Source organism: Telopea speciosissima, chromosome 6, assembly GCF_018873765.1.
Source record: "Telopea speciosissima isolate NSW1024214 ecotype Mountain lineage chromosome 6, Tspe_v1, whole genome shotgun sequence".
Lineage (NCBI taxonomy): Eukaryota > Viridiplantae > Streptophyta > Magnoliopsida > Proteales > Proteaceae > Telopea > Telopea speciosissima.
In genome coordinates this window covers 58,048,622-58,076,219 of record NC_057921.1, presented here as the reverse complement: position 1 = coordinate 58,076,219, position 27,598 = coordinate 58,048,622, and the positions used below count along the sequence as shown (strand labels likewise).

The window sequence follows — 27,598 nt, the reverse complement described above, 5'->3', positions numbered from 1 at the left end:
CTGTCAGAAAATTTTAAGGTCTGTATTGGGCTTTTCATCGGGTGGGCTGGGCATTGTATGAGGCCCTTAATTTGAACCCAACCTGACCAGACACACAGTCTAAACACTTCCATCGTCGAATAGGCACAAGAGAATTGAGTTTTCTTATCCAACAACTGATGTGTTGACCACGTTCGTTCACCTAAAATCGAACCGACTTGGTTTGGTTCAGTTTCAATTTTACTTGATATCATATGCAGTTCCGTATTCGGTTTAGATCCTATTTTATATATATTTTTTGATTGATTTTTCCTTAGGCCTCAGTGAATCACCACTGGGCATTAGATGTGCGTAAGAAAGTATCAAAAGGGTATTTTGGAAAACATGCTAAAACCCTATAAGAATTTGTGAACCCTAAGATGATATGTTATGAACCTTCACCTCGTGGTGAAGGAAAACTTTTTCTTCCTTGACATAGCAAATGGTTAATTCTCTTTTCTTGTTTTTTTTTTTCATTTTTTTTTTTTTTGGTAGAAGTTTTTATGTATGGCCAAACACATGCACGGTCTGCATTAATTATTGTTAGATGGGCATTTATGCCCATTCAAATTGACCATAAATAAAGCCCCCAAACCCCTATTGAATGAATGATGCATGGAATCTACCGTGCACGAACTCCTGTCCCTTGGGGTTTGAGTGGCTAATTCTCTCCATGTATACTATCTATAATCTTTATCATCATGACAGGTTCAGAACTGAAGATTTAAAAAGAATCAAAAGGCATTTCACTCAATGACCTTCAAGGTGTCAAATAATTTGTTACCTTATTGGGTCGACCTTCAAGGTGTCAAATAATTTGTAACTTCATTGGGTCCTTTTAGGTGTCACTTTACCTATTGAAGTATAATATTTTACTATTTGAGAATACATGGGTTAGTCCATGTGATAGAAGACCCCACATACATCTTTTTCTTTTTGTTTTTTTTCCTTTTTTTTAAGTAAATAACCCCACATAAATCTCAATGCCCCAATTTTAGTCTAAAATAATTAACGAAAGTTATTTAAAATTTGATTCAAAGTTTTAGTAAAATTATCAATATAATCATCAAATGGAGAAAAATATGCAATTTACAAAATAGAATCTTATAAAATTTTAGTTACTTTATCTACACATTTTAAGCTAAAATTATACCAATTAGATGCTTCTCTGGTCATCTATCACATTGACTAATCCATGAACGGGGCCCATATATGCTTCTCAAGTGGCCCTAATATTTGCTCATTGACAATTAAGCAATTAGGGCCAAAGTTTACTATGCACGTGTAAAGCTTTAATTAAATCAGGGTTGGAAATTAGGTGAGTATGCGATTAAATTTGAATATGAAATTTGACAAATGACCAATTCAGAAACCCTAAGTTTTATTCTGATCAACACAACCATACTTAGAATACATACTCCATCAAACATCAAAGTTGACAACGGATCGATAGGTAACACCAGGCTGCCACCCTACCGGAATCACATTGTTCGCCACAACCGTCTTGTCGGATTCAATTGATTTAATCCTGAGAGAAAAAGGAGCTCTCAAATTAGAGCCAGAGTTAAGCTTCCAGACTGCACCCCATGATTGTTGCATAGGAAGCCATATATCTGATCCCTGCGCCTGCCGGAGTTCTACGCTTCCGATATCGCCATCTCCGTCTTCGAATTCTACTACTGTTGCAAAGTAGTAGTTGTTGGACCCAGAATCAACATGGAATGCCAAATTTACTCCTCGATAGTTGCACTCCACTCTGCAATATTCCTTTCACATGTAAAATTAGTACTACTTAGTTGAATTAGTATCTATTTTCTTTGTAGTTTAAGAATGTGAAATCGACCTAGAATACGTTCCAAGAATGTATACCAAACACAGCTTTAATATATTGGGCTTTACTTAAAATACCCATTACACCTAACCCTAATGTGGTAGCCATGCAGGTAATAATTCATCTATAAATATATATGTCTGTGACATATAAAGATGGAATTGAACTAAAGTGACCATATTGTTCATGAAATTAATACCCCACCTTCGATACTGAATCTGCAATTGTCCAACATTGCGTAGTTGATTAGCTTGCCCTTTCTTGGCCATGGATCCAAATGCAGTCCCACTCATGTCAAAGTGAACAGACTCCGATACACAACCAGGGCAATTGTCGGTAATCACCACGGTCACCAGATTTCCCGAACATGCCGCATTTTTCGTGCATTTCACCTGAAAATGGTATAGAGCCAAAAGGATCATATCAAAACCCCATTTCCTTCTTCAATTTCTCGTGGGAAATGAGAATCCATACACTATTGCGAGGGTATTTTGGAAAACATATTAAAACTCTATAGGGGTTTGTGAACCCTAGCTAAGATAGTAGTGTTCACCTGATAGCAGGACCCACAACCTTTGCCTGATTTGAATAAAGAAGGGCCTCCAGCTGATACCATGGAAGAAAAAGGATATTGCTCTACACTGTATCCATACCCACAAGCACCTCCTACGTACAAAAGAGGTTTATATTAGTAAGCTCTTGGTGACTTATAAAATGGCAGAAGTGAGAAGCACAATCTCTCTCTCTCTCTCTATTACCATCACTTCCGGCGCCGATGGGATTTCCATACCACGTTGCTCCAGCGAAAGACCAACCGGACTGAACAATCTTGGAAACATTAAAATTATATAATTTTGGATTAAAACAAGAACAATAGTCTGGGAGAGAAAAAAGGGTTAAGAGAGCAAAGGAAGAAAAACAGAAAAATGAGGCTTGAAGTGGTGCAGGAGTCATGGCCACTATTATAGCTTACTTACCTTGGTGGGATTGAGCGAAACTGAGTGGTATTTATAGAGGGAGGAGAGCAACTTCTTTCAAAATGTAGTGTGTTCTTATTCACAGAATCACAGGTCAAGTCTTCATTAGTAAACAAAGATTTGTTGCGGCTTATAGGAAGATTAATTAGGGAGCTTATATATATATATTTTCCTAAAATGGAAGGAGAAAGTTTTCATTCGCCACACCATCCTAATTAAGGTTCACAAACCCCTATAGAGTTTTAGAATGTTTCCCAACATACCCTTTTATACCTTGTGTGCATCTGAAGCTTCACGGAAATCCATTCACCGTGATTGAAGGAAAATCTGATCGATTATGATCAACTGTAATCGATCAACTGTGGAGATTGATGAGCATTAACCATTGTAGTCGTTGCATAGATTGTGGTGATGTAACCGTTGGTCACACGTTGAGCATTTAAATATGTAACCGTTTGAATAGAATTACGAACTTTTAATGCAAAGGCTGGTTGAAGGGAACAACCATGAGGATTCATGATAGGGGTGTCAATGGGCCGGGCTTGCCCTAAACCCTAGCCCAAGCCCAGCCCAGCCCTGCCAAGGCCAAGCATACCCTCAAACCAGCCCGACCCTGACAGGGTTTTCCAAAACCCCGTCCGGCACCCCTAAGTGGCCCTGAATATCTTGGCTCATTAAGTTGTGGAACTAACAAAGCCCAATCATAGCCAAGGCTCAAACCCATGACCACTTGGTCACAATGGAGGAACCTTGATTGTTGCATCAAGGCCCACTCTCTCTATATTTTTTACATATATATTATATAATACAGGGTTGGGCTGGCCCTGCCAGAGTCGATGCCTCAGCCCAGGCCCAGCCCAGCCCTGCCAGGGCTAGAAAAATACTAAACCCAACCCTGCCCTATATTAAATAAAGGCCCAGCCCGACCATGTTTGGGCTCAAGGTGGGTTCGGGTTGGCTGGGTTTTTTTTACACCCTTAGTTGCAAAGAATGTGGTGGTGTAACCGCAAGCGACACATTGAGTATTTAAATGTGTAATTATTTGAATAAAGTTACGAACATTTAATGCAAAGACTTGTTGAAGGGAACAACCATGAGGATTCACTGTAACCGCATTGGTGGCTGAACCGCCCTGTTGGCAACCAGTATTCATGACACCGGCGACTGAAGTCGGTGGTGGAGTTGCAATGGCATTGGAGGCCCAAACTCGTGAATTCTCATACAATAGTGTAGCAGTACTCTCTAAATTGACAGATAGTAACTCAGGAGAAACATCATGAAATTTTATCTATATAGCAAAATTATTTGAAAACCCTAGCTCTATTATCATCACAGGCCTTCATATATGAAGGGCATTATTGATATCCCACATCGGTAGAACATTGGGTGTCTTTTCATAAACCAGGTATCGCTGTGTAATTTTTGTCATAACAAAATTGATTTGTCTATGAATCTAGTCCATTCAGATGGCCTGAAACAAGCAAAGGGTTTTAGGCACACATTTACCAGCAATTATTTGTAATATGCTACTCACTTGTTTCCACATGGACTAATGATTTGGCATCTGACCATTAAATTGATAGTGGAATCCTTTAATAGATAATCCAATTGGTTGTTATCTAAGGGAGGCTTCGATTTATTCCTAATTTTTACATTGCTCCTTGTGAAGTATTATATTCACAAGTGGAGTCTTCAAATGATCTGACAACCCATTCTAGGGCCAACATGTCCATAATATGAACATTAATTAGGGTCAATCCTCTTCTAACTTTCCATAAAAGATAGATTACCTATTGGAGAATTTTTGTTTTTTTTGTTTTTGATAGTAGAGTAATAGTAAGAGTTGATAATAGATGAAAAGAGAGGGAGAGGGAGTTGATCATGTGGGCCGCTGTAGACCCCATGATACTATTTTACAACCGCTCATTGATTGTAGTATGCAAATTCCTTCTTACACTACCATTGTCAGAAACTCTTTCTCATCACATATATAGGATAAAATTAATGGCAAAAAGAAACTGATCATGTTCAAGTGCTCTAGACCGTTCATTTCTAATTAATTTATTGGTGCGTTTAAGGGTGTTCAAGAAAGAAGTTGGGGTTCAGATTATCCCAAGTGGGACTTTGGTACGATAGTGGCATTGCATTAATTTTGATTCCACACCATGATGCAGCTAAGGGTGTCAATCGGTCTGTTTTTTTTTATATTTTTGGATTCATTTTTAATTTGGTTCAGGAGACAATATTTATAAATCGAGCTGGACTCAAATCGAATAATTTTCATAACCTCAAATTGAAACTGAACCGAATCAGTTTCTATTTTATGCGGTTTCATTTTAGTTCATTTATGGTCTTAATTTGGTTCAAATTCAGCTCAAGTGGAATAACTTGTTGAAACAAATATTGTTGGAGAGAAATTACATCATCGTAAAGATATTTTTCAAACATTTTATAAAAAATAACAAAGAATCCATAGTAGATAATTTCATGGTAAAAGTTTTCTTTCAATAGTGGAAAAAAAAAATCCCCAGCCCACTGGTGATGTGAACATACGATAGAACTCTTGTCCCATTAACAAACACTCACCCCCTATTGATGAATTCAAAAATACATTTTCCCTTTGTCATCTGACGGTACCGATGGTCATGGGCAAGGGATTCTTCTTTCACCATGGATGAAGAAAAACTCAATCCAATTTTCACACAATTCATCAAAAACATATGATTACTGTAGGGTTGGACTACGGTCGAACTCTCCCACAACCTGGCTCAGTTGGAAACAATCCGATCAAACAATTATTAAGAACTGGTCCTTTCTAAGAACTGCTATTAACAACAAATAATATAAAGGAAAAAAGAATGCTAACTGGTCACGTGGCTTCTGCACTCAAACACAGGAGCGTACGACAGTACCACCCTGCCCTTATGAAATCAAAAGGCACATCTATGTTAATGCCGTGTGCGCTCTCATTAGCCCCGTGCTGGTGCAAGCACGACATGACCAAACTGCGAGATCTTGCCCTAATTTCAAATAAGACAGGTTAAACCTCTTGTCAACAGTCCATATATTAGTGACATGGAATCTGAAAGGTACTAAGGAAAATACTAAAAAATGGTATACTTAACCAAATACTTAGCAATACAGAGGCAAAGGGAGACCACCTAGGGGTGAATCCTCATTCCAGAGCCTGCATTCTAAATAAACGGGCTGTCGTTCTTGGATTTGGGCCATCAGCCCATTTACTCAATAGGCTGGGCCTCATCAGTATGGGTCGTGGACCAATATGCATGCTTGTATACCAACTGGCACCCTGAAGCCCAGCTTGAATTTACCCGCATTCAGTCTCTCTACCCGTACTTGTCTTAACCCACTTTGGATAACGCATTTTTTTAGGGCAAGAGATCTCTACTTGGTCTCATGGTCTCTACACAAGCGTCTGGGCTAATGGGTGAAGCACATGTATTTTTATCTGTTCCATTTCCTGCCCGCTTTCATCTACTAGAGGGGGTGGACCCCACTCGAGCGGTGTGTCCGGGCAGGGGTAGGGTGGTCATTTCCACCTGCTCTATCAGAGGAACTTGGGGAAATTGACCTGCCCAGTAAATGCAGCAGATAAAGGTCCGTGAGCACGCCTGGGTATCTATCCAGGGGAAGAGGCATCATCTCACAAAATCACTGTGCCCTGTGAGAGGGCATAGGAAACACCACCAAGTAAAGATCTTTTTCCATTTTTTTATTGTCAGAGAAATTAAAATGATCTATTAGAAAATAAAATAATTTATCATCTCTTAAGAAATAGGCTTTTTCATAACTGTTATATGAATTAGGATAAATTACACTTGGGGTACCTAATGTGTGTCACGAAAATGGCATGACCAAAGAGGTCTCTCCTTGCATGCTTTCTTTTTTTCTTTTTACAAATGTTTTTAGCCACTATAGATGAAAAATGTCTGTAGCTACACTTGCATGCTATACGAGTAATGTGGTGCCCCCTCTCCTACTCACATTGGTCATGCGTGTAAATTGCATTGGGGGTGCCTATCCAATTGAAGTTCAAGGAGGGGACACCAACACTACTTGTATATAGGGGCCAAATGCCATTAAGGAGAGAGAATGTCAGGAAGAGAAAGAATGTGAGAAGACCGTGTACACCACGATGTGTACAGCCTTATCACATAAAAATTAACCACCACCTAATGTCCACCATCATCAGAAAGAATGAGGAAGAAATCCAACCAACAAAAGGAAAAATAGACCGAGTATCCAATTCCAAATGGAGAAAAAAACATTTTGTTTTGTGATAATAGAGGGAAAAGCATAATCTCAGCCAGCCACAATGTAATGAATTTTCTTACTTAACTATCTGAACTGGTTGGAAGGTTTGAATAACAAATGGAATAAAGAAATACCAAAACAAAATATCAGAAGAAGATCAAGATAGTCAAGGTTGTCTACCGCATGGCTCACCTTTCTTTGAAGCTCAACATGAATTATTCAACATGACAACGTGGGCAAATTCATTGGCCCTGCTATAGAGGCGTTGCAAATCCTGCAAATCACATGATAAAGAGCAAGGTCAATGGCTTACCACCTGGAATCTTTCCTGATCCAACAAATGGGGCAGCAATCCAAAATAATGCAAAAGATAGGCAATTAAGATTATCTGCTAATGTTATTTTTGCCTCAGAAATTTTCTAGGTTTAACCCTCAGTTTGGAAGAATTAAAGATAAAGCAAAATGAATGAACTTGGTCTCTACCTATTCAAAAAAAAAAAAAAAAAAAAAACTTGGTACATAATAGATGAAGCGAGATGAATGGACTTGGGATATCTATGAAATTATGTTTTGACATTACTTTCTAATTACTGGTGTCATGTTTTGCAATTCGACTCCTCTACTTCCGCCTGTCCCTACTGCCGTGTGTACCCCACACACAAACAAGACGGAATGTACCGCCTTACCCCTGCCCGAGCGGGGGTAAGGCGGTACTTTTCGCCACGCTTGTGTGTGGGGGCGCACGGCAATACCGGGCAGGCGGAAGTAGAGGAGTCGGATCCCACGTTATGTACTTGAGTTGGGGTCTCAACAATGAACCTCATCTTCAAGCACCTTTTTTTTTTTTTTTTGGTAAGACCTCATCTTCTAGCACCGATGGGGGAAAAACATAACACTATTTTATGGTCTCAACGAGTGTCGTAGAGAGTTAGGAGAGTGAACTGTTGGATCTGTTATGGAGTCCTTCAACAATGATGCTACTGTAAACCTTTAATTTGTTTCTTTTTTCATTTTTTTTTCTCTCTCTCTCTTATTTTCAATAAAGGCAGTCTGTTAACCCATATAAAAAAGGTAATAACATAAACATGTCATTCATACTATCAGTAAGGATAGAGATAAATCAAGGGAGTCACCCAACTGATGGGTCTCAGCACACATAGTAACTTTTTCTTTTTCTTTTTAGGGGGGCGGGGTTGGGATAGGATAGTATCACCTAGGTTCTTAATTTCAATAATTAAGAAACTGTATTTGTTAAGTCAATTTTCTCCCCATCTGTCTCCTTGTAATTCCCAATCTGCATATTGAGAACCCAAAAAACCAAGAATCCTTACAACTTTGCATCGAAGCAAGTGCAAACTTTCACTATCAGCATTAAGGAAATTTCAGTGTATAGAAAACCTTCCAGTTCGATTGGGTAAGAAACATGAGAATTACCTATCAGGTTTTCTATTAGAAGAATATACACGAGGAAATTCTAGGATTACTTCTCTGAGATTATTTCTTTCTCTGATCCATATGCTCCACAAATGCCCCATACCATCAATAATCTTTCACAACATGGCCATTTTGGTCCACTTCAATATCCTGAATCAATTCATACATGATTTCCAAAGCCATGCTCTAATGCTTTCCTCTAATTGAAGTGAATACACATTGATTAAAATAACTACCTTTTTCTTCAAAACAAGTTTAATGAGCATCATTTATCACCTAATTTGTGGTGACTAGTGTGAGATCTGCAGGAAGTCAAGGCAAGGTATTCCCAATTACGGTTGGGTTACACCAAGGATCAGCCCTAAGCCCTTACCTGTTTGCGCTTATCATGGATGAATTAACCAAGAACATCCAAGGCGAAGTACCATGGTGTATGCTATTCGCCGATGATATCGTTTTAGTGGATGAGACAAAAGCAGGGCTTAAAGCTAAGCTAGAGATGTGGAGATCATCCTTGGAAACAAGAGACTTTAAGATTAGTAGATCAAAGACAAAGTATATGATGTGTAACTTTAGCCACACTATGATGGATGTTGACACGGTGAAACTTGAGGAGAGAGAGGTACCGCCATGTGATTATTTCAGATATCTGGGGTCTATCATACACAAAGAAGGTGATATAGATGATGATGTTTCACAAAGAATTAAAGTGGGCTGGATGACGTGGAGAGGTGTGACCGGAGTACTGTGTGACCGTCACATTCCTTTAAAGCTTAAAGGAAAATTTTACAGGACTATGGTCCGGCCTGCTATGATGTATGGGGCAGAATGTTGGGTAGTTAAGAAGTGCCATATAGCGAAGCTATGTGTCGCAGAGATGAGGATGTTAAGATGGATGTGCTGCAAAACTAGGAAGGATAAAGTGAGGAACGAACATATTAGAGCTGAAGTGGGAGTTGCTCCGATCAGTGACAAGCTCCGAGAATGTCGTCTGAGGTGGTTTGGCCATGTGCAACGGGGCCTAAGGATGCCTGATGTAGCCTAAGTGAAATAACTTCCACTTAGGACCAGGTTCTGTCTAAGGGTTGGCCGAATGGGCAGATTAGGATTATTAGGGTAAAATTTAGGGTTAGGGCTAAGTAATGACAATGGGGTTTATAGGGTTTTAAAAGGCAGGTTTCAGAGGTCTTAATGGTATAAAGATATTAGGGTTTGGGGAAGTTTTGAATTTCTGCAATTTTGGGCAGAATCGGGTCACAGGCTTTAGGGTTTAATGGAGTGAAGAGATGAAAGGGTTAGAGTGGGAATTATGGGCTAGGGCTGAGGTCGAGTGTGGGGAATGATGTAGGGAAGGTGGACTGAGAATAGGGTTTGAAGGTGATGGTTAGATCTGGAATTATAATGGAGTCCTAGTTGAAGTAGGAGTTGCAGGTTTAATGGGGTTGAGGGTTGAATGGATAAATTGCAGGGTTAATGTGCAGGAGAAGCAACAGCTTGAAGATTGAAGAAGAAGAAGAAGAACCTCCCGATCTGCGAGATGCAAGGAGTTGCTGGATTTCTCCAACCCTAGCCCTTGATATAACTCACAAGAGGTCTTGATATGACACACAAGACAGAGAAGCAGCAGCAGTCATGGCGGCAGCAGCAAGAAGAAACAAAATTTCAAACATAATAGGTGGGGGAGCCTCCCACGAAATATCTATTTATAATAAAAGGGGGGGGCCAAAAGGCCTTACAAATAATCAACCTAAAAGCAAATCCTAGTCAAATTTGGAGTGAGAATTCCTAATCTGAATCCTAATCACAAACATAAAACATAATAGACTTATACTCTAAATAGGAGTATAAGCTTAAACAAATAAAATAAAATAAACACCTATCCCTCTAAAATCATGGAGGGAGAACTTAAGAAAATAAATATAAAAAGACTGTTTTAACCCTATCATAAGAAAAGTAAAAAGGCTCCAACGAAAATCAAAGAACAGCCAATTAAATCATGGTTTCGGCTTCTGCATCAATGCCCCTGTAAAGAGGAGTGATCTGATTCCGATTGAGGGAGCTAAAAGAGCTAGTGGTAGGCCTAAAATAACCATCGGTGAGGTTGTGAAGAAGGACATGCAGAGTTTGGGCCTTGTGCCAAGTATGACCTCAGATAAAGCCTATTGGAGGGCAAGGATCCACGTTGTTGACACTAGGTAGCTGAGATTTTCCTGATTTCCTGGGCTTGACTATTTCCTTTTACTCTCATTTCTCATTTTCCATCTATTACTTTTCATATCTCATTTTTCTATTTTTATTCTCCATTCCTCTTACTTTCCTTTGTGAGGACCTTAGTTCTCCCTACTTTGTTTTTGATAGGATCCATGTAGCCGACCCCATTTAGTTGGGATAAGGCTGAGTTGTTGTTGTTGTATTTATCACCTAATTTCTTAACATCCAAAACTCATTCATTGATACCCCATTTTGTTTTCTATACACAAATTCTGATAACCATAAAACTTCCTATATTTTCTTTCCTTCTTTGGGGCAAATGTACTCCTATTTTTACCTTCATAGAGTAAAAAAAGGCATACCCAGTGCACATGGCTCCCGCCACTTTTACCTTTCAATGTTTTTGCCAAGGTTAAACATTGTCTTGATAGGTGCTACTTGTAATATGCCTACTCATTCTTGGTGCAAATGATGGACCTTCATTATACTTCTTTCTTTATTTTTCCACTTTTTGACCCCCTCCAATGCCTTGGGTCGCCTAGGGCTTTGAAAACCAAAATATCCCTACCAATCGAAGCTGGACCCTTTCTCAAAACATGCACAAATTACTACAAAAATAATATGCCTCCTTCCATGAAGTCTATGCTCCACCACCATGAAAATTCTTCAGCCTCAAGCTTGAGTTATATCCTAGAGATCTAGACATTTATAATTGGTTTGGAGAGAGATATGCTCAGCAAAATCCTTCTTTTATTGAACACCTACCAGAGACTGACAAATAAAGAATCAAGGATCTATATAAAGGCAGCTATTTAGTCATCTTAACTGCAAATACCTCACTTATCAAATTATCCAGCAACTATCAGGAAGATGTCAAGAAAAAATCCACAATCACCTCGCCTAGTAAATGGTCATTTCAAGTCTCTTGTGTGTGCCTCCCATGATTTGAGTGACACATATGAAACACGGACCTCAATAACCTATTGAAGTGATCTACCCTCATTCTCCATCCACCCTTTCTTTTTCCTTTTTCCATTTTTTCTTTCTCCCTCTCTTCCCAAAATCCACCTTTTTTCTTTTGCTTTCCACCTTCATAAGTTAAATAATTCCATGATGTTCCCTACCACATCTTCATCTCCACTTTGGAAACTAAACAATGCAACATTCAATTAATTAAATTCCAAGAAAACAAAAAATCCAAGTCCAGTGTTCATTAGGTAGCTTGAACTCCAGGAATAAGAGATTGAACACCAACCCCAACCCCCCCCCCCCATTTTGACAAAGTGACAAGTATTTTCAAGGCTCTTTCCTTTCCTCTAGACATCCTTTTGCAAAAGAATCATTTAAGGAATTAGTATATAGCAACACGCTACCTAGATTGAAGTATACCGGACAATACAGCACCCATTTTTGAGTACTGGAGTATAATTATATTCATAGTTGAGAACTAGAAAAACTAGAGATCAAAAGCTTCAACTCCACAACTACAAACTTTGAGAAACTTTGATAACATTAGTTTGTCCTAGATGTAGCTTGTTGCATTGGAAAGGATCTTGCCACCGCTGCCCACCGGGGGGGGTGTTATGGGTTGTTGCCTTCTATATTCCTGTTAGACTGCTGCTATGTGTTCAATTGCTGATTTGATATAGAACATCAGTAATTTTTAGTAATACCCAAAAGTTAACTATCAAATCATGCAAGTTTCTACTATCTTTCTCACTAACACCATAAGTGAAATTTATTTTTGTGTCTCTCTTGCAATCCAACATGACAAGTCAAAACATTTTAAATGCTTAATGGAAAGGGGAAGACTGGGACACTATCCCCCTTTTATATGCCTTATGTATAAGGTAGATATGGATCTATGGACCACCTATCTATTCATTACAACAAAAAACCGGGGCAAATTACATTAGGGTGGGGGGAGCATCTCAGAGGTGTTTTGGAAAATACACGTGAGGTTTTCAATGCCATGTTCATGATAATGTCATAACATTAAATTATTATGAAATTTCTGTATCCCAAGCAAACTCTAATAATTCTTCACATCAGTTTGTTTTTTTCACTAAAGTAAGCAAATCCAAACAATACACAAGTGTACAAAATATTTGCCATTTAAAGCATATGCCATGGAAAGAGAATATGCAGATATTGTGTTTGTATGGGTGTGGGTGTGTGGGTGTGGGTGTATGTGTGAGAGAGAGAGGGGGCGGAGGGAAACACCTTCGGAGAGCCATCCCCAATTTCCACCCTTTAAAGAAAGCATTGAGGTGAGCAATGCTGAAGCAGTAACACTGTGCAACGGCATCAATGATTGTGCACAACCTAACTCCATTGGCATCCTGCAAAGAACCATGGTAATATCATTTTTTTAGCCTCGTAATTGAAAACAATAAATCTGATCTGAACAAATTCAAAACTAAACAAAAATCCAGAAAGGGGAGGAGGAAAAAAAAACCACCAAGAACATCAAATGTACTTGCAGGGATTATGTTAAGAGATTGAACTTATATAACAAATAACCAAGGGAAAAGGGGGGGGGAAATCAAATGGGGTAAAATTGAAGGTAGATTGTCATAGGAAAAGAAAAGGGCCAGAGAGTCTTAAATGAGTAATCATCAAGCACATACACATTAAAATGAATACAAATCATGTAAAGAACAAAATGGAGAAATCAAAACTCAAAAAATATTAAAAAACAATAATAACATAAAAAGACAAACCTGGAGAAAAAGGAAAGTTTATGTCGAGAAACACGAGAAGTGGGCCTTGCAGGAGTGAATCCTCCAACCTTACCCGCTCCAGAAACACAAGATGATGATGGTCTACATCCGCTTAGGATTCTTGTTGCAGATGCAGAGGAACTTACAAGAGTTCGTCTTGCATAATTAGATGCCATGCTGTCTTCCTTGTCTCGTCTGTTCTACTTGTCTCACATGAATGGTGGGGGAAGGGGAAAATAATTACTAACCGTTGACGGAGCCAATACAGACATCGTTGAAGCAACTGCAGGCGGTGGAACGAAAGTTAAACCCTGCAAAAGATTCTAATTTTATCTGCAGAAACTGCCACCAACTTACAAAACCTCCAAAACCCTAAAAATCGTATAGGGAAAATGTTCTCTGCTCCTGCGCCCAGACACATGGGGTGGACAAAATAACCGGCCCTCCCCCTGAATGACCAAAATGACTGCCCCGTCCCACCTCATGTGTCCTAGCGCAGCCTGCGCCCCGTGCGCTCCCAGTTAAAGGGAGAAAGAATGCTAACCGGTGTTGTGTCTTGACGTGTACCTATGCCCAGACACAGCCCGACGCAAAAAGATCGGTGCACCCTTGATCCATTCCACCTTTCTAAGGGGGTGGGCCAATCTTTTTGCGTTGAGCTATGTCAATGCGCCGGTCTTTTCATGTTGGGTTGTGTCTGGGCGCGACGGGGTCCTCTACTTCTGAGCTGCCCCTACTACTGTGTGCACCACAGACACAGAAAAGAGGAGTAAAGACCGCCATACCCCTACCTTGCCCGAGCGGGGGTAATGCGGTCTTTACCGCCTTGCTATGTCTGGGTGCACGGGCAGTAGGAGCAGCTCAGAAGTAGAGGATTCGAATCCGTCTCTGGCACAAGTGTGTTGGGGCCTAGGCTGTGTTTGCGCACAAGAACACACCGTGCCCAACAACCAGTTAGCATTCCTTTTCCCATATTGAAGATTAATGATAGGCCTAGTGGCTGGATAGCCGAGTTAGGTCATGGGCCATTTATGGGCCCCATATGACCAAGGCTTGTTGTCGTGTTGTATTTTCCAGTACATGGATGGGTCAGATCTGTCCCCACCCGTCTCCATGTGGGTAGCTGATCCGGATTCCTATTAATGGGCCCTCGTCTGACCAAGCTTGTCGTGTAGTATTCTCCAGTACACAGATTTACGTTTTGGAAGAAGAGCATTTGTAGTGACCAAAATACAAATTGGGAAAATGCTGGTCACACTGTCGGTGTCATGTGCCTTCTTTACATTCTCTCTTCTCCCTGATATGTGGGTCCCCTATGTATAATTCGTGTGGCGCTTTCTCCCATGCTCCCATTCGCTTGATGTGAGAGAGATCTCATTCCATGTGAGCAATGTAGTGATCCCCAGAAAATTATCCTCTCAAGTTCCCTAGTGCCTCTAATAAGAGGGGGTGGACCCCACCCGGGCAGTGTGTTCGGGCAGGGGATAAGGTGGTCATTTCTGTCCCCTGTGAGAGGAATTGTATGAACTGTACCAGGCAAGGAACCTAAGAGGATAAAGATCTAGTGATCTCCTCCCATACAAGTTATAAGGAAGAAAGAAAATGGTTACTAGCACCTTACAAGGGAATAGCCGCCCTGTCTTGGCTGGAAATTTGTTATGAGAGAATAGCGAGGTGTATCTGTAGTTTGTATTGATCCATTAGACAACTCACTAGTATATGTGATCATTTGAAAGATCTACTCACCTACAACATAGAAATAAATGGGGGAGTGAAATCTTTTTCCCTAAAATATATAGGGAGAAGGTTCTAGTAAACTGCTAACTTTCTGAAAGCTAACGGCATACATCAAGCATAAGGTTGGACAGAGGAAGGCAAGGGGGTCTTTTCCAAAGGGAGGAAGAGACAGGATGACGTATAATGAGCACTCTCACGGCATACCCTACCTTTCTCTTATACATATTGAAGTATGTTAAATATGAAACAGGAACGTGTTCTTTACCGAAAAGCATGCCCCAGCACCCAAACACAAGGGGCACTGGTGCAGGAACCATACTCCCAAACAAAGTTCATTTTCCCATATGAAATTACCTATTTTTCCCCACCTAAACAAAATGGGTAAATGAGAAGGCTGAGAACCCTTTTACCATCCTATATTTAGAGTGTAGCCTCCAAAGTCCAAACTAGGGTAGTTAAGGAGGGAAAATGGGTAAATGGATATATCCATGATTCTAAGTATCGGTATCGGATCACCCGTATCGGGCAATCCATACCAGTTTTGCATCTTTCAAATCCCAATACTATGCCGATACCATATTGGTGACACGGTACAAACCGGATAAATCGATAAAAAAAAAAACTATTTTTAAAGGAGGATCAAGTGCAAATTTGTCTCATACAACCAATACCGTGAACACGGTTAGTACTCCCATATCTCCACAACCGTTGGATCAAGGATTATAGGGTTGAGATTCCCACTCAACTATGCATGTAGGAGGTTTTACTCAAAAACACTCAAATGAGTGTTGAGGTCCATGGTATTACCAAAAAAAGAATGTTGAGTTCCATGTCACTTTGTAGGGTTCATTCAGAACACAAAGACCTTTATAGGAGTTCACCCCCCCCCCCCAACCCCCCTCCTCCACCCAAAACTTGAATTATGAAACGGCTAACCAACGGCTCTTTCAATGAGAAACCACATTACATTAATCAAACCTTTATATTTCCTCGCTAAGCAAAATGTAAAAGCAGATTTTCACTCATTTTCCATCATAAAGTTTCCACAGATGCCCCTACTCACTTTGCTTATAAATAGGCACATCTTAAATTTTTTTTTCCTTTTTTTATGACAAAAGAGATTCAACAGATTGAAAAGAGAGGAAACGGATTCTGTCCAACTGTGGCGAGAATTGAAGCATCCAACCCCGCTAAACGATAGCAAAAATAGGGGTGGGATGATCATTTCAACCCACTTGGCCCCTGAGTGCTGGACCGTCCATCTCCCTCCATGACTGGACAAGAGCCAGGTCCAAAAAAAGAACAAATACAAAAACAGAGTGAGTCATCTGAAAGGGATGAGAGAGGAAAACAGGGCCATCAAATACATCCTACGCTTCAAAACAAAAAGAAACCCAAAAAATATTGAGCCTTACTTAGTATTAACAACTTTAAGGAAAAAGAACCATATTTCCTTGGCTGCCAGCAAGGTAGAAGGAACATTCCTACTATTACATAGTGCATATATAGATGGTGGTCCTATTCTAAAACTAGTTAAATTATCAAATAAGAGTATTGATCCAAGCAGCCTCAATAGTCCTCCATGGTTCTGTCGCTATGCAGAGTGAGCATTTCGAATCTTTTGATTACATTGTATGATTGACACACCTTATTTGTCCCCAACTAGAACCAATGACGTAGGACTTGTTTGTCTCACATTATAACCTACCAGTCTCACAAGCTAAATAGTTCAAGGCTTTACCATGTAAATAGATAGAGTTGATTCTCACTAATATTGTTTTCTTTTAAAGGGATAGGGTTCTCTGAGCAAACGACATAGAGAAGCGCACTAATGAGGTGCGTTGAAACGTTTTCATACAATTGATGGTAGTGAGATCATTTCATGTGTGTGTATGTGTGTGAGAGAGAGATTTCTCTCTTTTACATTACTACAAATAACATTATATTTATCGAAGATTGGTCATATCCTCTTGATAAAAGTTACATTACTTGAGCAGCCTAGTTGGTCTCTTAATTGTAAATTTACGTTCGTTTAATCAAAATTTTGGTACCACAACTTTTAAGGCCTCACTCTGTTCGTTGGATGTACTCTCTTTTTTTTGGAATTTTTGTTTATTTTCTCAATCCTCCCTAACCATTGTGGAACTCTTATTGAAGAAAATGTTTGGTGTGACGTAAGAGATTTCCTCTTCTCATACTGGTAGCATGGGAAACCCTTTCCCAACTTTTAATTTTAGTATTGGTCAAATTATGATCTTAGCTCTTATCAATAAAAATTTGTAAATGATCAGGAAATATCTTAAACTCAGCTGCGCTCTTTTTTTTAGAGTGATACCTCAACCACTAGAATATAAGTATTTATTCATATAATTTATTCATGAGACTATCTAAATGACACCTCTGTAGGTGTATTTAGAACTTAATTTTTTTCTAGAAAGTGTATTTAGAACTTGACACCATCTTAGGGGTATCAATAAAAAAAAAAAAACACCTTTATAAAATGTTTAATATGCATTTAATAGATACTTTTTTTTTTCTTTTGGTAAACGCATGTGATAGATACACATGCATATAAATATACATGTATATTCCCCTCCCAAAGTTAGACCTAGATTTATGAATGAAATGCCTGATTTAACTAGAAATTTTTATTTCAATCCTTTAACCACAAATGGCCACTAAATGACTAAAATATGGTTTAAAAGAATCAAGTTATTAGTTTGGTTCGGTGGAGGATTAGGTAAAATATACCACAACCATAAAAATCCAATATGAATTGAGTGATCAGATCGATTGGAATATTACCAAAAAAAAAAGATTAGATCGATTGGAATTGAGATCAGCCTCGACTAATTCCGAACTGAATCGGACCATCCTATCCCAATCTTTTAAACCCTGCACTAAATTGAAATATTATGTTGAAGTCAACAAGTCCAATGTGATGTTTGGCTACAAAGGTAAAAATAGCCCAAACATGCTTAAAGTAAAACAAACTACTTGGAATACTTTGAAGATGGATTATGTTTAGTTCAAGGAAAAATGATTAAAGTAGAGCAATCTTACCATTGCACTGCGTCGCCTACCCTTTAAAAAGAATGTACCCAGTGCACGAGACTCTGCGAGGTCTGGGGAGAGTAATAACCTAGACAACCTTACTGAGGTTGCAGCACCTACCATTTAAAAAGAGTGTAACCAATGCACAAGACTTTATTTTTTTTGTTTTGGTAAATAAAGATTTTATTCATAAGAAGAGGATGACAAAGCCGAGGTCTCCAGTGTACAAAGGTTCTGGAGCCAAGGAGAGGATAAAGGCCAAGTTGTCCGACATCCCACAGACAGGACCTTCCGAGCTAGGTTGTTTGCAACAACGTTAGACGACCTAGAAATATAAGAGAAAGAGCACTCTTTACAACTGGCGGTGAAATAGCGGATGTCCTCCACGATAGGAAATACTACCACTGGGACTGGATTGCCTGGATTAGGGAGTAGGTTGATAAGCTCTAGGCAATCTGACTCCACCTGCACCTTGTTAAAACACTCTCCAATACAAATGAGCAGGCCAGACTTGACAACCATGGCTTCCCCCACTAGGATCGATCCAAAAGGGCTCGGCTCAGAGAAAGCAACTACACATTTACCCTGGCAATCGTGCACAACGTAGCCCAAACCTCCTACATCAGAATCCACAACTAGAGAAGCATCGGTATTCAACGTAAGCCAATCAGTAGCAAGAGGGGATCAGGCCGAGGTCTTTGGCTTTATTGTTATGGCCTGCCGAGACCCATGGGAACCAATAGTCGTGAGGAACTCACTGTGAGCATCATGAGCAACTTGAATCACTTAAACAGGGGTCCAACATCTCCGATTAAACACCAAGTCGTTTCTTGCTCTCCAAAGAGCCCAACAGATAAAGGAAGCCAGCACACACACCTCCCTAGTCTCCTTTTTAGAACCTGATTGAATGGCATCCCAACTTTGAATCCACTTATGCTTTTTACCTTCCACGTCCTGGAGAGTGAGATAGGAAAGAGAACTACCAAACCAAACAGCTCGAGCTAAATCACACCCAAGAAAAATATGGTCAATGCTCTCGATCTGGGCTCCACATTTTTGGCACGATTGATCCACATGAATGTTGCGACGCTGAAGCGCCTCCCCCGAAGCTAAGCCCCTTGCACAGGCTCGCCAAAGAAGGTTCTTAACTTTGGATTGGGTTTGGCGACCCCAAATCTTCTTCTATATTCCATCCAGGATCTGATCACGCTGAGTTTGCTTTGAGACGGAAGGTCCTACAACTGTTAGATGAGCCTGGATGTTGGTGAGGTTATGATATGCCGACTTAACCGAAAAGACCCCATTCTTAGCTACACCCCAAACTAGGGAGTCCTCGCCCGAAAAAAAACTTAGCACAATCTTCTTAATAGCACAAGCATTAGACGGAGCGAAGAAAGATGATAGCATATCCTCCTTCCAGGTCCTGGTCTTTGTGAAGTTTGGGGAGTAATAACCTATGCAGCCTTACCTCTACTTCGCAGAAAAACTATATCTGGACTTGAATCCATGCGACTACTAGGTCACAAAAAAATATTAAAGCAAAGAAATAGATGGAAACTGAAAGAAAAAAAAAAAATCTATTTGAAAGGAAAACAACCGGAAATCCCCTTTTAATCTGTAATAATTACTTTAGTATAATTTTTGTGCCTGAGATGTGCAACGTTATCGCTTGTAACATGTTACACGCCCCCCACCCTCACCAACCAATTTAAAAGCTTTCTAGAATCCAGATTCCAGGTACTTTCCAAAACAAAAAACAATTTTAAAAACTAGGTATTTTCGCAATTATCTTGGAAAAGAAGCCCAATCTATGAAAGATTTGAATGACTCAGAAAACAAATCAAGACAAATCTAGATTCGACCCCGCTTTCAAAATCTAACAACAAAGAAATTATTGAAATTTTGGAAACTTTGGAGTCCTTACATATCAGAAATCCGTTTTTTTTAAGAATGGAAGATAGAGAAGATTACAGAGAAAACAAAAAACTAGGGACTTTGAAGAGAGAGAGAGGGAGACTCCACTAGAGTGAGAGAGGCGAGCGATGCACCAGGGAAGTAGCAGAGGAAGCAGAGGAAGGACGGAAGCACAACCTTCGATTGTTGAAACCCTAACCCTAAATGCCATTTTTGCAGGGACTAAAGCCTAAGAAGCCATTGAACAAGCCATCGAACTGGCCGAGCTTCTTGTTCAAAGACAAAGCTCACAAGCATGTGGTTATCAAGATGCAGTTGGATTCTCTCAGCAAAACACCATCACCACTACCACCAGACCACAAAGTCTCAGCAGAGTGGGAGAAGAAAGCTGCTTTAGTATCTTCCAAGACAGACCTTACCACTCTCTTATCCGACGAGCTTCTTCTCCGGGTATTCTCCAAGCTTCCTGATTCACAACGAAACCCTAATTCGCTCGTTTGCAAGCGATGGCTGCATCTCCAAGGCCGCCTGGTTCACTCTGTCAAGCTGCTCGACTGGGATTTCCTCTTCTCAGGTCGGCTTCTTTTACGTTTCCCCAACCTCACCGATGTTGATCTCGTTGCCGCCTGTATTGACTCGCCCAGGAGTTCTGGAATTTTGTTGACCCATAAATTCTTATCGGTTCACCTTGATTCTGATTTCTCGCCTTGTGAGTTTGTCCCTGAAAAGAATTTGCTGCCACCGGCTTCGATTGATGGAGGGCTACGAGTTATTGCACAGGGATGCCCTAATTTGCGGAAACTTGTTCTTAATGCTGCCACGGAGAGTGGGTTGTCGAGTGTTGCGGAGGAGTGTCCGACCTTACAGGAATTGGAGCTGCACCGTTGCACGGATGTCTTATTGCGTGGGATCTCCGCTTGCAAGAATCTCCAGATCCTGAAATTGATTGGGACTGTGGACGGTTTCTATAGTTCTGTCGTTTCGGATATCGGTTTAACGTTCTTAGCCAATGGTTGTAAGCGTCTTGTGAAGCTTGAGCTGAGCGGGTGCGAAGGGAGCTACGACGGAATAAAGGCTATTGGCCAATGCTGCCATATGCTGGAGGAGCTCACGCTGTGCGACCACAGGATGGATGGTGGGTGGATGGCAGCCTTGTCATTTTGTGGAAATTTGAAGACTTTGAAGCTTCAGTCGTGCAAGAGGATCGATCTGACACCAGGGCCTGACGAACATTTGGGGTCTTTGCGGACTCTTGAACGTTTGCAGCTACAGAGGTGCCAACTGCGAGATCAGCAGAGTATGAAGTCATTGATGTTGATATGTGAGGCCGTCAGGGAGATGGTTTTTCAGGACTGTTGGGGTTTGGATAATGAGATGTTCAGCTTTGCGAGTCATTGCAGGTACCCGGTTCTCGATTTTCTCTCTCTTCTATTCTATTGCTCTTTCACTCTTTCCAGGCTTTACTACGTATGCTAAGAGAATGATTACCAATGATATAATTTAGTTGTGCAACTGAGAAGAAAACGAAAATTAAAAGTTTAATGTACAAATTTGGAGTATATATCAAATTCTTTCTGTCATGTAATGATAACATTTTATCTTGTAAGAAATTCAGTTGGCTTGGACAAATTAGATCATTAGAATGGTTTGTTTATCTAGTTTTTATCCTCTTAAGTATTGCAATTTCCTTTTGCCAAGGGACTGCAGCTTGTAAGTAAGTGCCTTGTATAGGAAGGGATACACAATTTGTTATTTGAATCACCGAGCAGATTAATGTGGCCAACCAGAAATAGTGTGATATGATTTAGTGAGTTTGGTGACAAAAGAGAAGAAAGTGTGGGAAATAATGTTGCTCTGTTGTGCTTTCTATGGCATACCCAGTGCACAAGGCTCCCACTACTGCGGGATCTGGGGAGGGTCATGATGTACGCAGCCTTACCCCTGCTTTCGCAGAGAAGCTGATTCCAGACTAGAATGCGAGATCACTTGGTCACAATGAACCTAACCATTGCACCAAGGCCCGCCCTTTCTGTTGTGCTTTCTAGGTTGATCATTTTTGCTTTAAGAGAATGATTTCATTAATGTGCTTTAGATGAGCAATTGAGAATGCTATTGATTTTGAATGTAAAATTTTAGTTTGCATATTGAGTTCTCTCATGCTATAACAGTATGCTTTCTTGTAAGAGTTAAATGCTGTCTGACCAAAATAACCAAAATCATCTAAATAATGTACTTCATTGAATATCTATGTCTGGATGAAAAGGATGGATGCATCAGATTGACAGCTAGCATGCAGAAAACCTTTATCGAGGGATCATGAAAACGTTGTTATTTCAATCCATGGTGGAATGACTGGACAGAATTAATGCACTGGCCACAAGTAGTTGGGATAAAGCTAACTAAATTGAGTTAGAGTTGGGTAGAACAAGAATGACAAGCATGGCATGAAGTGTTGAGTTAGACCATGTATACCACTTTAGGAACCAAAGATCCCCATCCTCAATGGCCTCTTCTGGTAGTCTAGTAGTCAGGAAGTCCTGCTGCTCATCTGATATAACTTGTTTTCAATTAAATAAAAAAACATGGAGACTGTCTCATCGTCTCATAAGCCATATATGTCATCAGAAACAGATTAATTTCTTAATAGATCTTGGCAGCATTTTTTTGTTTTTATCAACAAAGGATACTCAGAAGAAAATTAAGTTATTCCTCATAGCCATTTCTTGATTTGGCCAGTGATCCTACTCTTTTACTTGGGTACATCTTATAATTTGACATGGCTGTTTGCACAGGCAACAAATAATTACAATGACCAAAAAAATCCATGATGAATTTTTTTTGAGAATTTATGGATTGAAAGTTTTGACGGGTGATTACTTTCTTGGCAGGAGGGTAAAGTTTCTATCTTTGGAAGGATGCTCGTTGCTAAACACAGATGGTCTAGAGTCGGTACTTCTTTCTTGGAAGGAGCTTCAACGGCTTAGAGTAGTCTCATGTAACAATATAAAGGACAGTGAAGTGACTCCTGCACTTTCGAGTTTGTTTTCAGTTCTAAAGGAGTTGAAGTGGAGACCAGATTCGCAATCTCTTCTTTTGTCAGGCCTTGCAGGGTCTGGAGTGGGAAAGAAAGGCGATAAATTTTTCAAGAGATTGTGAGGCCTGAACTTGCTACCTGATGTGGAGTATCTGAGCTTCTGTTCAATAGACACTCATTTGAATCAATGAGCTACCGAAGTCGTTGCAGCAATGGCACACTGTCAACTGCTGTAATCATTCTCGCACCATTTCAGATGGTTAACATGTCGTTAACAGAGAATGATATGCTTCAGTGAACCAGCCCGATGGAGCTACTCATTTTAGACATGTCAATCCCTCTTCATCTTTTCTTATTGTATGTTCATTTGAGTTTCAGTTCTCAAGCCCAGATTACTCCATAGAAGTATCTGTCCTCGTCCTCTGTGAGTCTCTCACATAACCATCTGTTGTTTAACAAGTTTAGGAATGTTAATCCCTTTCTGATCTAGTATATGTACCAGAAGGGGTTAATAATAGATGGGTATCTTTGTACAACACTAGCTCATTTATAGGAAGCTTAATCTTTATGAACATATGGATGTAGCCTTACATTCTGAATCTATACTGTTATGAGATGAATTGGTTGGGTCATTATTGTTGTGGATGGGTGAAATTATCCTTAATTAAAACGTATTAAATAAAAATGGCATATCATTTATACAAATGCAAGATAAATTTACCCTTTACTGGTAAGAATCTATGTCTGAAGCTATCAACGTAATCTGTAGCCTCAGTAGTTCTGCCACATGTTAAATGTTATGTGTGTCTCGAATTCTTGGATACGTTTCGAAGAATGATCCACTCTGAGAATTTTTTGGTGGTGATCCGAATGAAATTTTTTTTGAGATCTGTGATGATAGTGTGGAGCCCATCACGATCTGATCCAATGGATCAATCCGAATCCGATGGAGGAATATTTATGTTTTTTATCCGTTTTGTTATAAAAAGTAAGATTTGGGGATTTTGGTGTTGATGTTTGTTCTAACATTAAATTACATGAGAGATCAAAATCAAGAGATGGATGGATACCATGAGAAGAATTTTAGCCACCAAAACACAGGTCAACCATATTTGCCTTTTCACCCTGATCAATGCGTTTGGCCTCATGCTCTTTGCCTTTTCACCCTGATCAATGCGTTTTGCCTCATGCTCTTTGCATAACTTTCCAAAAATAAATGGCAATGAGATGCTGTTAAAAAGGTGATCAGATTAGACTTTTGAAGAAACATAAGGCTCCAATTGGTTGCAAGGAAATGAAATTTTTGTAACCTTTTATATAGGTAATAATTAAAAGTTTTTTTCTTAGGGTTAAAATTTTTATTTTCTTGCTCTTTAATTTCCCTTAAAATCAAATGAAACCTTAAGGTCCTGTTTGTTTGATGGGGAGGATGGGATTCAAATGTTGTGAGATAAGTAGACAAAACATTTAATGTTGTCCCTCGAGCTTTATTAAGTTCACCACTCCAAGTTAAATAAATAAGATTGGGGTGAGATTTTGCATCAGTATTTTCTTATCCCAATTCTCCCATCCCACCTAAGTCCCCGCAAACGAACAAGGCTAAGGGAATTCTACCACCTTAACCAATGGGCTCCTCCCGGTTCCCTTTTAAAATTGATAGATCATATGCATGCTTCATGGGGCAGGGGAAGTTGGGAAGGGTGTCGGCTGGTCAATTATTGGACATGCCTATAGTTACATTATGGAAAAACATGTAGCAAGGGTTTTTAAGTTGTTAGATTTTGATATATCTCAATATATTGAAAACAAACCCATTTTTTCTCATTTTGCAAGAAGCACCTCCCTACTTAAAGAATAATTAATTAGGACCGTAAAAAAGAAGCAAAATAATCACCTACAACTCCCTTCTCGAAAAGTTGTGTTAGCAGATATTAAATACCTTATCTGATTTTCATTTTACAGATATTCTTTTAGGGTGTAGTGGTTTTTTTTTTTTTTGGGTGGGTAGGAGGGATCTGGCTCTCCTCCAACCGTGGCGGGAACTGGAGGATCCAGTCCAGCAAAAACACCCAAAAACAGGGGGTTGGTCATTTCATAGGGAGACCCATTTGGGTCCCACCTGTGAAATGATCAAAACCACCCTTGTTTTGATCTTGTTTTGCTGTGCTAGACCCTCCAGCTCCCGCGGTGACTGAAGGAGAGCCAAATTGGGGGAGGAGAGGGTGAAATTGATCTACTCAAATAATGTTGTAGTTGTCAACTCCCTAGAGCAATTGGAAATGGCTCCGCTTGTTGAAGCAAGATGTTGATGGCATGTCTAGTGTTTGAAACTTCCCATTCTCCCCCCCCCGAACATTACTCACACACTAGTTTTCTTATGGGACCCTGATTTGAATGGACCAAAAAAAAAAAAGGTGAAGCCTAGCAATGATAAGGTGAGACCTTCATACACCTGGGCATGTCCAAAAAGGTTTTCTAGACAAGTACTTAATTCTACCATGTGTGATTGATAGAGGTAACAAAAATTTTGTGGACAAGTAAACCCTATGGTTCTTGAATCACATTCAAATTTCAATACAAGTAAAGCTTTCCAAAGTGACAACAAAATATTGAGAAATTAAAGGGGCATGGAGTGTGCATTTCAATACATAGACAGCTAAAAAAAAATATAAGATAAAATGTCAACATATGACTGGGTGTATAATTGAATTTGAGCGGAATATTAGGGCAATTCATTTCTAGGCATTCCAATGGTCCAGGCCTCACGCCTCAAGCCTGAAGTTTCCAAGATATTTAAATTAGCATTTGTTAAGTCTTTCTAACTTTTTTTTTTTTTGGCTAAGTTAGACACACATGTCACAACTTGGTTTGAGCCATTTGAAGGATTTAGGGAAAGAGGAAATGTTAGAGTGTTTTTTCTTTTTTTGTGAATAATAAATTTATTGAATATTTTCTCATGTAGAAGCCGATGCATCCAAAGGCCAAAACACACAAGTTCTAGAGCCAAGGAGGGGAGTTTGGCTAGTCTATCGTACACGAAATTGATAGGACCTTCTTGACTAGAGAGTCAACAGCTCGCGTTTGCATGAGACCCATCTCTAAATTGGCATAGGCCACATAACCAAGCTACAATGCTCTCTAACCACCCATCCAACGGAGGGGAGGATTTGGACACACATCTCCAGGTGTTGGTATGTGTTGGAATGCATGTCTAAGTCCTCCCAGCCATTGGATTGGTGGTTAGATAGGAGTTGGACACCCAATTAGTTGGAGATAATCCAAATCCAATCATCATATTTCCCATCCATTGAGAAAGATCAAGTTTTTCTATATTGTGGGTATAGAGTGAATTTGGACATCCACTTTTATTGACATTATCATATTGCATTTGGTAGGGCTAATTCTAATTTCATCAATAGGGAGTGAGAGTGTAATAATAATTCAAGATTCCAATTATATGATCACATTTTCCCACCAAGAAGATGTTTCTTAGTCCACTTGCGATAACTTAATCCTGTTGAGAAAGCATTCCCCTTTGGTAAACTTTTAAATAATCCAAGGTACATTTTTTGGTCAAATTTTTGGGTATTTCAAGAATGCATTTGATTTTTTTAATTGTTCTAACATTTTTTGTAAACATTGATTGTTTGATTTAGAGAAGTTTCTCATAAGGCTGAAACTTAATACATTGAAGGTGCCCAACAACTTAAGAAGTATAATCTTTGACTTGCATAGCCAAGAGTAGGGATCAAGTCTCACCTTCACCAATTGCAGAAGATGGGGCTGAATGTTGGAAAATGGTGTTTTTTTTATGAAGAAGGCTGGTATAGAGCATGGGAGGTAAGAAGAAGAAGAAGAAGATGGTGATGATCACGATCATATAGAGGATTGTGAGAACATGAAGAATATGTTGAAAGTATATCTATCAAATATAGAATGGTGATTTTCAAGGCACAACTATGAGTGTACATACGTATAGATGTATGTTGGACTAGATCATTTGAGAATCTTGACTGGAATAATGTTGGCCTGGATGTTTAAGCAACAAGATTCTCATTGGTAGCTTATGATTGGTCCCTTAACCTTAGAGGTTATTATTAGCAATTAGATAGTATAGTATAGATTTTAGTGTACCAATAGTTTATGTCTCTCGAACTATATATTAGTGTGCTAGATTATATATTAGTATACTTAACACATAATCCACTTCCTGCGATAGAGAATATCACAAAGAGAATGTCTATGCATGATTGGATGGAATCTGAATCTAATGGCATGTTTGTAAATGGTTTACAAAAAATTTTAAAAATATTAATTAGTATTAATAGTTATTTTGTAAATATTTTGAATTAATTTTAATTGTCCAATCATCGGTATAGATTCTTTGTAC

General features: G+C 39.5%; 3 protein-coding genes across 4 annotated transcripts; 1 reads left to right on the top strand and 2 right to left on the bottom strand.

Moving 5' to 3' along the window:
• Positions 1–1,440: 1,440 nt before the first annotated feature.
• On the bottom strand, positions 1,441–2,803 carry LOC122666289 (putative expansin-B2). Its single transcript, XM_043862474.1, has 4 exons — positions 2,608–2,803; positions 2,403–2,515; positions 2,054–2,241; positions 1,441–1,774 (listed from the first exon to the last, which is right to left on the bottom strand). Exons 1-4 carry the CDS (start codon positions 2,801–2,803, stop codon positions 1,441–1,443), a joined length of 831 nt encoding a protein of 276 aa, XP_043718409.1.
• Positions 2,804–7,226: 4,423 nt separating this feature from the next.
• LOC122664887 (protein NUCLEAR FUSION DEFECTIVE 6, mitochondrial-like) lies at positions 7,227–13,671 on the bottom strand. Of its 2 annotated transcripts, none has more exons than XM_043860910.1 (3): positions 13,466–13,671; positions 12,970–13,084; positions 7,227–7,375 (listed from the first exon to the last, which is right to left on the bottom strand). In XM_043860910.1, the coding sequence occupies exons 1-3, from the start codon at positions 13,643–13,645 to the stop codon at positions 7,356–7,358; spliced, it is 315 nt and encodes a 104-aa protein (XP_043716845.1). In that variant the 5' UTR covers positions 13,646–13,671; the 3' UTR covers positions 7,227–7,355. The 2 variants fall into 2 exon arrangements, with proteins under 2 accessions (XP_043716845.1, XP_043716844.1); XM_043860909.1 differs by having other exon boundaries at positions 12,970–13,088; positions 13,470–13,671.
• Positions 13,672–20,368: 6,697 nt separating this feature from the next.
• Positions 20,369–23,837, top strand: LOC122665378 (F-box protein At5g51370-like). Its single transcript, XM_043861513.1, has 2 exons — positions 20,369–21,574; positions 23,063–23,837. Exons 1-2 carry the CDS (start codon positions 20,379–20,381, stop codon positions 23,328–23,330), a joined length of 1,464 nt encoding a protein of 487 aa, XP_043717448.1. The 5' UTR covers positions 20,369–20,378; the 3' UTR covers positions 23,331–23,837.
• The last annotated feature ends 3,761 nt before the right edge of the window (positions 23,838–27,598 follow it).